The sequence below is a fragment of the Ichthyophthirius multifiliis genome, assembly GCF_000220395.1.
Source record: "Ichthyophthirius multifiliis unplaced genomic scaffold scaff_1120509251119, whole genome shotgun sequence".
Taxonomy (NCBI): domain Eukaryota; phylum Ciliophora; class Oligohymenophorea; order Hymenostomatida; genus Ichthyophthirius; species Ichthyophthirius multifiliis.
In genome coordinates this window covers 61,193-73,429 of record NW_004086186.1, presented here as the reverse complement: position 1 = coordinate 73,429, position 12,237 = coordinate 61,193, and the positions used below count along the sequence as shown (strand labels likewise).

At 16.5% G+C, this 12,237-nt stretch overlaps 3 protein-coding genes across 3 annotated transcripts, besides 28 other annotated features; 1 reads left to right on the top strand and 2 right to left on the bottom strand. All coding sequences in view use genetic code 6, as the record gives it.

Annotated features, from left to right (window-relative positions):
* Positions 1-9: 9 nt before the first annotated feature.
* Positions 10-93: a microsatellite.
* Positions 94-124: 31 nt separating this feature from the next.
* Positions 125-166: a microsatellite.
* Positions 127-171: a microsatellite.
* Positions 172-243: 72 nt separating this feature from the next.
* On the bottom strand, positions 244-1,232 carry IMG5_144080 (hypothetical protein; the record flags this gene model as incomplete). The annotated part of the gene is made up of 2 exons (XM_004031221.1): positions 244-261; positions 1,017-1,232. The coding sequence occupies 2 exons, from the start codon at positions 1,230-1,232 to the stop codon at positions 244-246; spliced, it is 234 nt and encodes a 77-aa protein (XP_004031269.1).
* Positions 571-637: a microsatellite.
* A 352-nt stretch (positions 1,233-1,584) lies between the features above and the next one.
* Positions 1,585-1,718: a microsatellite.
* Positions 1,590-1,717: a microsatellite.
* A 397-nt stretch (positions 1,719-2,115) lies between the features above and the next one.
* Positions 2,116-2,145: a microsatellite.
* A 483-nt stretch (positions 2,146-2,628) lies between these two features.
* Positions 2,629-2,733: a microsatellite.
* Positions 2,734-2,871: 138 nt separating this feature from the next.
* Positions 2,872-2,958: a microsatellite.
* IMG5_144070 (WD repeat protein) lies at positions 2,945-4,246 on the bottom strand (the record flags this gene model as incomplete). Its single annotated transcript, XM_004031220.1, has 5 exons — positions 2,945-2,970; positions 3,100-3,398; positions 3,514-3,717; positions 3,850-3,946; positions 3,988-4,246. The coding sequence occupies 5 exons, from the start codon at positions 4,244-4,246 to the stop codon at positions 2,945-2,947; spliced, it is 885 nt and encodes a 294-aa protein (XP_004031268.1).
* Positions 3,407-3,510: a microsatellite.
* Positions 3,435-3,510: a microsatellite.
* Positions 3,458-3,511: a microsatellite.
* Positions 3,999-4,028: a microsatellite.
* Positions 4,247-4,452: 206 nt separating the features above from the next.
* Positions 4,453-4,526: a microsatellite.
* Positions 4,527-5,090: 564 nt separating this feature from the next.
* Positions 5,091-5,131: a microsatellite.
* A 70-nt stretch (positions 5,132-5,201) lies between these two features.
* Positions 5,202-5,252: a microsatellite.
* Positions 5,253-5,261: 9 nt separating this feature from the next.
* Positions 5,262-5,351: a microsatellite.
* Positions 5,352-5,475: 124 nt separating this feature from the next.
* Positions 5,476-5,522: a microsatellite.
* A 17-nt stretch (positions 5,523-5,539) lies between these two features.
* Positions 5,540-5,593: a microsatellite.
* A 615-nt stretch (positions 5,594-6,208) lies between these two features.
* Positions 6,209-6,253: a microsatellite.
* Positions 6,254-6,758: 505 nt separating this feature from the next.
* Positions 6,759-6,801: a microsatellite.
* Positions 6,802-7,229: 428 nt separating this feature from the next.
* Positions 7,230-7,266: a microsatellite.
* Positions 7,267-7,626: 360 nt separating this feature from the next.
* Positions 7,627-7,657: a microsatellite.
* A 1,581-nt stretch (positions 7,658-9,238) lies between these two features.
* Positions 9,239-9,278: a microsatellite.
* A 168-nt stretch (positions 9,279-9,446) lies between these two features.
* Positions 9,447-11,407, top strand: IMG5_144060 (hypothetical protein). The gene is made up of 5 exons (XM_004031219.1): positions 9,447-9,830; positions 9,910-10,219; positions 10,275-10,600; positions 10,735-11,230; positions 11,299-11,407. The coding sequence occupies exons 1-5, from the start codon at positions 9,498-9,500 to the stop codon at positions 11,394-11,396; spliced, it is 1,563 nt and encodes a 520-aa protein (XP_004031267.1). The 5' UTR covers positions 9,447-9,497; the 3' UTR covers positions 11,397-11,407.
* Positions 9,844-9,901: a microsatellite.
* Positions 10,602-10,713: a microsatellite.
* A 460-nt stretch (positions 11,408-11,867) lies between the features above and the next one.
* Positions 11,868-11,916: a microsatellite.
* Positions 11,917-12,044: 128 nt separating this feature from the next.
* Positions 12,045-12,095: a microsatellite.
* Positions 12,096-12,237: the final 142 nt, after the last annotated feature.

Below are 12,237 nucleotides of genomic sequence, written 5' to 3'. Positions count from 1 at the left end.
TTTATTTATTATATATAATAATAATAATATATAATAATATATATAATAATATATATATATATATATATATATATATATATATATATATATATAATCAAAAATAATAATTATTCTTTAATATGTATTATTTATGTTTTTATTTTATTTAAATTTATTATTTTTTTATTAAATAAAATAATTATTTATAAATTTTTTTCTTATATAAACTTTAGTAATAAATTAAATATATATATTTGTTGTTTTTCAATATATAATTATTGTCTAAATTTACTTATATATATTCTTTTTTTAGATATTTTTACTTTCTTTATTTTTTTCTATTTTATTATAAAAATATTAACCTAAATACTTTAATTTTTATAAAAGTATTTGTTTTATCAATATTGTCACACTTTAGGCAACTCATATATATATAATACTAATTATTTAATAATATTTTTCGTATAATATAGGCCAAAAAAGTATATTTTTAGTGAGTGCAGTAAAAAACTTTATGAGTATGTAGAGTATAATAAACAAAAATAAATTACATATACAAAATTATATATATAGATGTACATATTAAAAGTAATATATATATATATATATATATATATATATATATATAAATAAATATTATATATATATATATATATATTTAAATAAATAACAAAAAATAAAAAAAATATGTAAGGAGCAAATAATTAGGCATAAATATTTTTATAAAGATATAAAAAAGATATAAATAAAAGTGCAAACGCAAGATGTTAAAGATGTTTAAAAATTGGCCATTTAATACACGAATGTTAAAATGAACCCGCAATAACTTCGTATATAGACCTTCAGCCACAATGCAATATAAGTAGACATTAATAAATATATAATAATAATTAAATTTTTTTTTATAGAAATAAAGAGTTAAATATTAAATTTACAGATTAAGAAGGACCTAAAGCTCCATAGGTTAATTATGATAAATATAGACATGTCCATAAAAATAAAGATGATAGCATAGATTATGATAATATAACAGTTACTACACCATCTTCTTCGGATGATGAAGAAGCAAGTTCTTCTTCTTCGGGAAGCTCATCTTCTTCGGAAAGTTCGTCATCTTCAGAGAACTCGGAAGAGGAAGCATCTGTTTCTTCTAAAAGCTCTAGGAAAAGGTCTCCGAAAAAAAAATCGAGGTCAAGATCAAGAAGTAATAATAAATAAAAGAAAGGAAAGAAAAATTGAATAATTATTTTCATTTTTATTATATAATATTTTAAGATATATATATATATATATATATTTTATTATTAAATTAAATATATTTATAAAATTTTTCCTTGTTTGGAGAAATGTTACTTATTTTTTTTTGTTTGATTTTATTTAGATGTTTTTAAATTGTTATTTAAGAAAAAGAGTATAAAAAGGGAAAAAAAAAATTATAAAGCTTTTACGGATTATGGTATTTTATTAATATCTTATTTATATTTTATTATTATTAAAAGAAATGTTTTCCATTTTTATTAAAAAAAACTATTCATTTTATAATTTAAAAAATAATTTTTTTTTATTATTTTTTTGGTTTTTTGCTTTTGAAAAAAAAAAAACAAATTATAAGTTTAAAAATTTTTAATTTTTTTTAGTTTTGAAAATTGTTAATTTTTTTAGTTTAAAAAGTTTTTTTATTTTTTTTAGTTAAAAAATTAATTATTTTTATTAGTTTTAAAAATATTTTAATTTTTTTAAATTGTTTTCTCATTTTTTTAGTATAAAAAGTTATTTTATTAAAAAAAAGTTATATTTAATGAAATATTATGTTATTTGGTTAAAATATTATTCGCAATTGTTGTTTATAGTATCTTTTTAAATTATACTATTTCTTCTATAATTTGCATTTTATTTTTATACAAAAATTAACAAATAAAATATTTATTTATGTTTTGTAGTAAATAGAGTATTTTCTATATTTTAATGCAAAAATATTATTATGTATTTCTAGATAAATTGTAATTCCCATTATTATTTTTTATAATAATTAATTTTATAAATTAAAATATTATTTATTTAATTTAATATATAAAAGTTTTAAATATTTTTATATAAATGTAAATTTATATAAGTGTATAAATAAATATATATAAATATTATAATTTTATTATTAATTTTATTATTTATATATTTTTTATATAGATTTAATTTTTTTCTTCAATTACTGTCATATATTATATCTTTTACTAAATTATATTAAGCTAAGTTATTATTTCCTTAAGAAGTATGTTTTAACATAATTAATATATCTTATTCACTTAAACCTAGATCTTATTATTTTATTTTATTTATAATTTAAAATAATAAATATTATTTATATGTTTAATTATATTAAAAAAACCATATTTTATATTTGCTTAATTTAAAGCATAGAAATCAATCGCATTTTCATTATAATTGCCTAAATTTGATATAAATTTAAACATAATATCAAAGTTTGAATTCTTTTTTATATTTATAATAGTAATTTTATTTATAAAAAAATAAATAGAAATTAACATTTTTGTAATCAAAATTAAATAATTCTTAAAATTGATCATAATTTAATAATGTTTCATCTAAAGAATGAATTTTATTTAATAAAAGTTAACATTCTTTGTCGACACCTATATATATATGTATATAAGTATATATATATATATATGTATATAAGTATATGTATATATATATATATATATATATATATTATATTTTTATATATTATTATATATAATTTTTACTCATTTCTTATATTATTCTCGCAAATAATTCAACATCTATTAATCCTGTATCTTAATTTTTATATTCATTAAAAATTAATTGAATATGATTTTTTTAATTTTCTTATTTTTATTTAATATCTCTAAACATTAATTTAATATAATTTTTATATTAAATATAATATATATAACAATTAAAATTTATAAAAATATATATATATAATTCAATATAAATTTTCTTCTTCACTATCTTATTATTATTCAAAAAATTAAAATTTGGATGCTTATTTATTTCTAAGACTAATCTAATCATCATAATCTTCTACTTCATTAATCATTCTATTATTATACCATTTAAATATATCACCATTAAGATTACTTGTAATAATTTCCATTTTATTAGGATGCCAAACAGCATCTCTTATAATAGTCTATTTATTATCATTTAATACACATGCAAAATCTTTATAATTTAAAATATCATACATATATAATTTTCCACAAGAACTTGCAGTGTACAAATATCTACCTTCTGTCATATTTTAAGGAGAAAAATGACATCTCATTAATGTTCTAGATACACTATGACCCCTAAATGTATGAATGGAATTATCGTAATTTTATTATTAAGTCAATTTAGATATTTCTAAAACTTCTTACTAATTTAATGGGCCATATCTATTTGAATATATAATAAAAAATAAATATTTACACATATATATAAATATATATATATATATATATTTATATATATATATATTTATTAAATTATATATATTAAAATATATATTACCTGTAATCATAGTTGTAATTTTTTCTTGGTTTACTTTCATAGTCTTATTCACTTTTTCTCAAATCCCATAGTTTTAAACTTTAATCTTTTGAATTCGAAGCTATATAATAGTTATCTTATCTCGAATCTACACTTGTTATACCACCTACATGTCCAATTAATACTCCTGATTGTTTTCCTGAAGAACCTAATGCTCTTGTATCCCTTTTTTAATATATAATTATTTTTATTTGATTTTTTATGCATATATTTTTTATTTTTTTCTGTAATATTATTTTATATTAATTATAAGAAGAAATAAAAAACATAATAATAAAATATATATATATATATTACCATATTTTTAATAAACAATCATCACTTCCAGAAACAAAAACATTTGATTTGCTTTTATCTATAAAACATATAGTATTTATATCATTAGTATGTGCGGCTATACTATCTTATAATCTATTTTTTTCTAAATCAAATAACTAAATATACTAATATAAAAATTATTATATATAAAATTATTAACTTTTATATAAGATTTTTTATTCCTTTTAACGCCTGAACTTGCAATAATTTTGGACTCATCACCAGAAAATTTACAACTAAAAAATCTTAAAGAACTATAATAATAATTATCATCATCCTCTTCATCTTCTCCTTAACTTAAATTATAAATACTCTTATACGAACCTGTCTTACAATCAAACAAAGAAATAAAAGGATTCAAAGAACAATGGATCATATACCTCCCGCATTTACTTAAATCACTATCTGTTATAGTCCATGTAATACCTTAAGGATTTAATACTTTCCATCTTTTTAAAAAACCATCTTAATCATTATATACATGTAAACTCTCTTATGTTGTAACAAGTAATTTAGAACCGTCTTCATTAAATAATGTATTATATATAGATTAATCTATATTATCAATTTATTTTCTCTATTATATATATAAAATTGAATTATATAATGTATATTATTATATATATAAATATATATTAATTTAATTATATATATATTTTTTTTATTATCTTTACTTTATTTGGTAACATATTTTAGGCTATTTTTGAGAAATAATTATAGGAAAGTGGAAGATTTAATTAGTTATTTTAAATTTGAAATTTTTAGAAGAGTTTTTTGTTGCTAAATTATTGGAGTTTTCTATGGAGATTTAATAATAATGTTTTTGATTATTATATAATTGTTTATTTATTAAATAATCATAATTTTCAGTAGCAAATTTAATATAAGTCTATTATTATATTTTAATTAATGATTTTTTTTTTATTATTCAATTACTTTGTCATTATTTTATGAATTTTTTTATTTCTTTTAAATAGAAGATAATAATCTTTTTATTATTTATCTAATATATGAAAATCTTGATTATGAATTTTATTCGTTTTATTAATAGTTTTCTTAATTATCATATTCTTAATCTTCTACTTCAACTTCTTATTAATTTATATCCTATTCAGATATTTAAACCTCTTAATCTTATTTTCTTTCTTCAATGATTTTTTCTTAATCTACGTCTTAAAGTTCTTATTAATAAGATATTTTTTAGATTTAATCTTATTACATTTATAATTTATTTAGTTTTTTTATAATTTTTATAGTTTTTATCTTTATTTTTATTACTAATCAAATATATTTCTAGAAATAATCTTTGCCATAATTTATATACTAAATTATTATATAATATAATATATTTTTTTTTATATATATATATATTAATTTTTTTAAATTTCAAATTATTATATTTAATTATATAATAATTTTTTACTTTATTAACTTTTTATATTTTTTTAATTATTTTTTCTTATTAATTTATTACATTTTTTGAAATTAATTCAATCTTATTTTTTTAAAATATCTAGAAAAAAGAATTTTTAAATTATACCTATTCTATATATTTTTTTTTAATTAAATAAATATTAATCTATTTTAAAATTTAAAAATGACATGTATTATTAATAAAATAAAAATATTTCATATAAATATAAATAATATTAACATTCTAAAATTACTATTAAATATAAACAAATAATAATTTTTTAAATATAAATTAATATAACAATTTTTTTTAATTTTAATTTATGATTTATATATAAATGAAGAATAACTTATTTTATATATAATAAATAAATATGTTATTAATAATTATTAATATATATATATATATATAATTTTCTCAATTATTTTGGTATCCTTAATATAATTTATACATAGTTTAAATTGATTAATAATTTGTGAATTTTTTTTTTTAATCTGTATATTCCTATTAAATCTAACTATTTTTATTATTTTATTTATTGTTTTGTAGTTCTACTTAATTTTTTAATTCAAACTATTCATTTTTCAACATATGGAGTTCATCTTCTAAAAAACTAAGTCTATCTCTTAATAATTACTCCGAAATTTATTTATCTTAATATAATATTTTAAATGAATCTACAATTTTTTATGGAGAGTCAGGAGGATTATTATTCGAAGTCACTAATAATTCATAAATTTATTTTTTATTATTTTGAAAATTTTTTAGAGCGTTTACACTATTTTCTTCATATTTTTATTAATTAGAATTTAATATTAAATCTTTTTAGATTTAAATATTTAAAGATGTATATTAAGATTTTAATGTAGTGTATTTTTCCTTTGCTAATTTTTAATCGTACATTAATTTATCAATTATATATGATAAACTATTTATTTAATCTACTAAAGAATCTATTTTATCTACTAATTAATAAATTTACTAATCTTGGGTTTATGATAATTCAGTTTCCATATATTTATTTTATTTAAGAGAAATATTATTTTTATTTAGATTAATTATAGAAATAAAATAATTATTTAATAAAAAAATAAAAATGTTTAATATAAAAGTATATATAAAACAATAATTATTAAAATAATATACATATATAACTTTATATATATTTTTATATATAGAGAGATTTTTTATAAATTTTTATATACTAATAATGTTAAAAAAAAAAAAAAAATTATTAATAAATATTAAATAAATTTTATTATTATCATTTTAAAAATTATATAAAATACTATTAATTTTCAACGTAATTGTCTAACATAGAAGGAAAATAAAAATGTGGTTATCCATTTTTAGTTTTTTATCAATCCAAACGATTCCTTCTTATTATAATTAATTGATTTTTACATTAAATTTCTCTTTATTCCAATTTTTTTATTCAATCATTAATTATTCGCTAATATATCCCATCTTAATTTATAAATATATAAATATATATATATATATATATATATATATATTTTTTATATTTTACTATTTATATAATTATATACCTTTTCAGCTATTTCAATTAATTCTAAATATTCGGATGTCATATTTATTTATGTTGTACATATATATTAATTATTTATTATTTTACATCCTCCGAACATTTAAATTGTTTCTATAGATTATTTTATATCATTTCTATTTTTATATATTTTAAATATATTTATTTATATTACAAATTAATTTTTGTTTTATATTTTTTTTCAAATTCTTTTATAATATCTTCTATTTTCATCATACCTCCATTTAAATTTTTTTTTCTTGAGCAAATATCCAAAATTTTCATCTTTTTTTTTTTTTTTTTTTTTCTTCTTAATTTTTTTATATAAAATAGTTATAATACTGTTAATTCATTATAAAAATCGCCAAAACCAAGATTTGTAAATATATTTTTTTAAGCTATTTTTTATATATATTATTTATATATATTTTTTATAAATACATATCATTGGATCTACTCCTAAATCTTAACATAATCTATTAAATGTTTCTCTGAAATTCGGGTCTTTATTTATTTCGTTTTAATATTATTTTGCATAAGTATTTAAATTTTCTGTAAAAATGTTATATATTTATTTCATCTTTATTTTATTTAGATTTAAATTGATTTTTTTTATGTATTTTTTAGTACTTTTTAAGCTTTTTATTTTATAACTTCATCTACTTATAATTCTTTTAATTTCTTTATATAAATTAGTAGATATTTTTTATATATTTATAAATACTTATTATTTTAATTATTCTTAATAGAAAAGTTTTCCTCTATAAGCCATTATTTATTAAGATTGTAAAATAAAATATATATATATATATATATATATATATATAAATAAATGAAAAAAATATACAATATTAAATTTTTTATAATAATATATACAAAAAAAAAAAAAAAATATTTCATTAAAATCTTTAAATAATATCCAAAAACTAATAAACTCTCCCATCTTATTCAAAAGCTTCTATTTTTATTTTTTCGATTCCTCCCATTTAAAAAAATCTCCTTTTAAATTCTTCACATTTTTCTACACACCCCAAAACTGCTTCTAAAACTTATAAATAAATTTCTATAGAAATCCCTTCTTAAAAATCTCTAATATACACAAAAACCTCAAAAAAACCTTAAAACTTCAAAAAGCTTATAATTTAATAATACTCAGCTTCAAAACATAAATTACATAAACTAATTAAAAGCTAATTTTTCGCCTTAAATTAACTTTCGTTCCAAAATGCTTCCAAAACAACCTCCAAAGTTCCACTTTCTACAAATTTTTAAACTTATTAAGGATTCCCAGCGGCTAAATTACCCACAAGCCAACCTGAAGTGATTCTTATGAGACTATTTGGATGAAAAAGTAGGCTTTTTACATGTAAAAAAATACCTTATTTTATTAGTTCTTACGTATATATATAATTAGAACTTGCGAAATTACCACAAAAAATAATTAAACGATAAAGAAGTTAATTAGAAAGGGAAAAAGTGAAGAATTTAATCATATTTTTGGGTATTTTATACTTAATTAGGTCTTAGAAAGTCTCATCATATTGCGAAATTATCGAAAGGGAAAAAATAGTATATTAGAGGATGATTTCGTGTATTTTTTAGGGGTCTTTTTGCAGATTTTAGTATAGTATTTATGAAAAAAAAGGTAAAATATACCTTATTTGTTAAAAATATTTTAGAAAATTCACCTGTATTAATTTCATGATAAAATAAAGGATTTATTCTGAAAAAAAATCATTTATATTTTACTGTAAATAGGAACTTAGTACCATTATTATTTTATTTTCGGTATTTTTATATATTAAATCGACTATATTTTCCTCCCATTCATACCCTAGGAGATTATTTAGTCCAAATATTGAATATTCAGTAAGACTTTGGGATGACTAAGTATTTATTATATTCAAAAAAATATGAAAAAATAGCACTTTTTGTTACTAAGTTATACTAGGAGTAGACGATAAATTCGCTAGGAGTAAAAGGGATTGTGTTTTGAGTTTTTATAAGGGTTCTTTTTATGTTATTATGTCTATTAAGACATCCGGAAGGTCTGTTTAGAGGAGATTTTAGAGTGATTTTTCATCGGTTTTTTGGATAATTTTTTCTAGGATTTACTAGGTTATTTATGTTTAAGGAGTTTATATGGATTTTTTTAAATAAAAAATTTGTGTTTATAGGTCTTTTTAAGTATATATTTCTAAAGAATTAGTTTGGACGTATTTTTGACGCGTTTTTTATAATTGATTTTCTTGTTTTTTTTTACGAATTTCTATACGAAAATCTTCTTTTTTTTGTTGTTTTTAATTATTTATAGTATTATTCATTTATATTATTTTATATATAAAAAATATTTTTTTTATATATATATATATGTATATATAAATTAGATTTTTTTTTTTTTTTTTTTCTTATTTTATATATATATTATATTTATATGTATATTTTTTTTTTATTTTTTCTGGAAATTCCTTTTTTAATTAATAAAAATGAAATAAATTATATAAAAACTTGTCGAAAACTAAAATTTTACTGATTTTTCAGCTGTTTTTAGAGGCGGTTATAGAGTTTTTGATGGTCTTATAAAAAGATAGACTGAATTTGATATTCGCAATATAATTCCTCCATCAAAAATGACATAAAATTTGAGTACTTTTGACTATACAAAAAATGATACGAATGTATTTTAAATATAAAAATAAGAAAAACATTATGAATAAGATCTATTATAAAAACAAGAAAAATAAAAAAATACTGTATAAGATATAATAAATCAATAAACAAATGAATAATAAAATGGAAAACAATTAAATAAGACTTAAAGTGCAGAAAAAAATAGTAAATAAATAAATAATTAACAAAAAACAAACAAAAATACTAGAATTTAATGTCGGAAATGAATAAGCAGTTCCTTCCAGTTAGATCTCAAGAGCATATGGATTTGGTACTTTAGGCTTATAATTAGCCTATGGTGCTGCCAAGGAATTATTAAGAACATCAATAGTAAATAATCTCAATATATATATATATATATATATATATATATATATATATATATATATATATATATATATGTTTATAGGGAGTTAAATAACGCTCAGGTGGGGAAGGATTAAAAGGTTTACTTTTATCTGAAGAAAATGCAGATATTCTTACAAAAAAATTATGCAAAATGAGAGGTGCGCCATTAAAATTAGCATAAGCTTTAAGCATTTAGGAAGAAGAAGTAATACCAAAACATGTAAAAGAAGCTTTTGAAAGAGCTAGATAGTCAGCTGATATAATGCCTTAGTATTAACTATATGAGATGATGGTTTAGGAATTAGGAAAAGATTGGAAAGAGAAATATTTTTCTGAATTTTCTGATATTCCGTTTGCAGCAGCTTCTATAGGTATATATATATTTTTATTATGATTAATACTTGATTTTGTTATTTTTATATATAGGATAAGTACATAGGGCAAAACTTTTAGATGGTACTGATGTGGCTGTTAAGATTTAATATCCGGGAGTTAAGGAAAGTATAGATAGTGATTTAAATAACTTAAAAAAATTGATGATTTATACAGGATTATTTCCCAAGTAAATGTTTTTAGATAAACTTATTGATTATAGCAGATTGGAATTAATATAAGAATGTGATTATGTAGAGGAGGCTAAAAAATAAGAATAAATGAGAAAATTTTTAAAAGGAGATAAAGATTATAATATACCTATGGTTATAAAGGAAATTTCTACAAAAAGAATTTTAACTAGTGAACTAATACAAGGAGTATATATATATATATATATATATATATATATTATTATATATATATATATATATATATATATATATATATATATATATATATATATATATATATATATATATATATATATATAAATTTGAATATATATTTTTAGGATTCAATAGATTATATTTGTTATAATTATAGTTAAGAAGAAAGAAATGACATAGGAAGAAGACTAATGAAACTTACTTTAAGGGAACTATTTGAATTCTAAACTATGTAAACGGATCCTAATCCTTCTAATTTCTATTTCAATAGGTTTTATAATAAACTAAATTTAATAGATTTCGGAGGAGTACATTCATATAGTGATGAATTTATAGAAGTCTATTTAAATGTTATTTATAATGCAACTATTTAAAATAGAGAATAAATTATCGAATTATCCAAAAAATTAGGTTATTTAACAGGCGAAGAAAATTAAACTATGATTAATGCACATGTATAAAGTATAATCACTGTAGGTGAACCTTTCGCTTATGAAGGCAATTATGATTTCGGGAATTAAACTTTAACTTAAAGAACATATTAATAAATGCCACTTATGTTAAAAAATAGATTGTGTCCACCTCCTTAATAAACTTATTCGATTCATAGAAAACTTTCAGGTTTTTTGTTTTAATTAATATTATATTGTTTCTTTTTTTAACAAAAAAAAAATTATTAATTTATTTAGGTGCGTTTTTAATAAGTATGTAAATCAAAGCAAAATATAATTGTAAATAATTATTTATGGATATGTATTAGAAATATTAATAGAAAAAAAAAATATGAGGTTTTAAATTTTTTAAATATAATTAAAAGAAAATAATAAAAAATTTTGTATTTAAAACTTTTTTTGTGTATTTTTTTATTTTTTTCTTAAATAAAAAAACATATAAAAGTTTTTTATTTTATTAATAAATTAATATACGTATTGTTTTTATTAATTAAAAAATTAAAAATAGTATAAAAAATATTAAAAAGAATATATGTATTATTTATATAAAAGAGTAAAATTTAATATATTTATTAAATAAAATTTACTTAAAATATAATATTTTTGTCTTTGTTTAGTTTTAATAAAAAAAAAATCATATGTATTTTATTTAAAATTCTATAGGAAAATGAAATATATATTTATTTTAATATTAGAAAAAATAAAAAATATCAAAAATTATATTATTAGAATATATTCATTAAAAATTAATTTAAAATATTATATATAAGTATAATGTATATTAGAATGTTATAAATTAAAAATTAATAAAAAAATATTTATAAATAATATAAAAATATAAATATAAATATATATTTATATATATATATTTCTATTTTTATCATTAATTTTATTTTCTTTATTTTATTTACATATATTTTTAATTTTTATTTGTATTATTTTAAATATATATAAATATATAAATAATAATTTTCTTTTAGTTTTTAATATTTTATATATAAATTTTTACAAATATTTTATATTAATATTATATAATTTTACAGGTAATATATAAATTTATATATTAACAAACTTACAATAAATAAATATATATCTAAAAAATCATTTTATTAGATTTTTGTGTTATTATTTAAATGTTTATTTTTTTATTTTTATTATTTAAGTTAATATACTTAA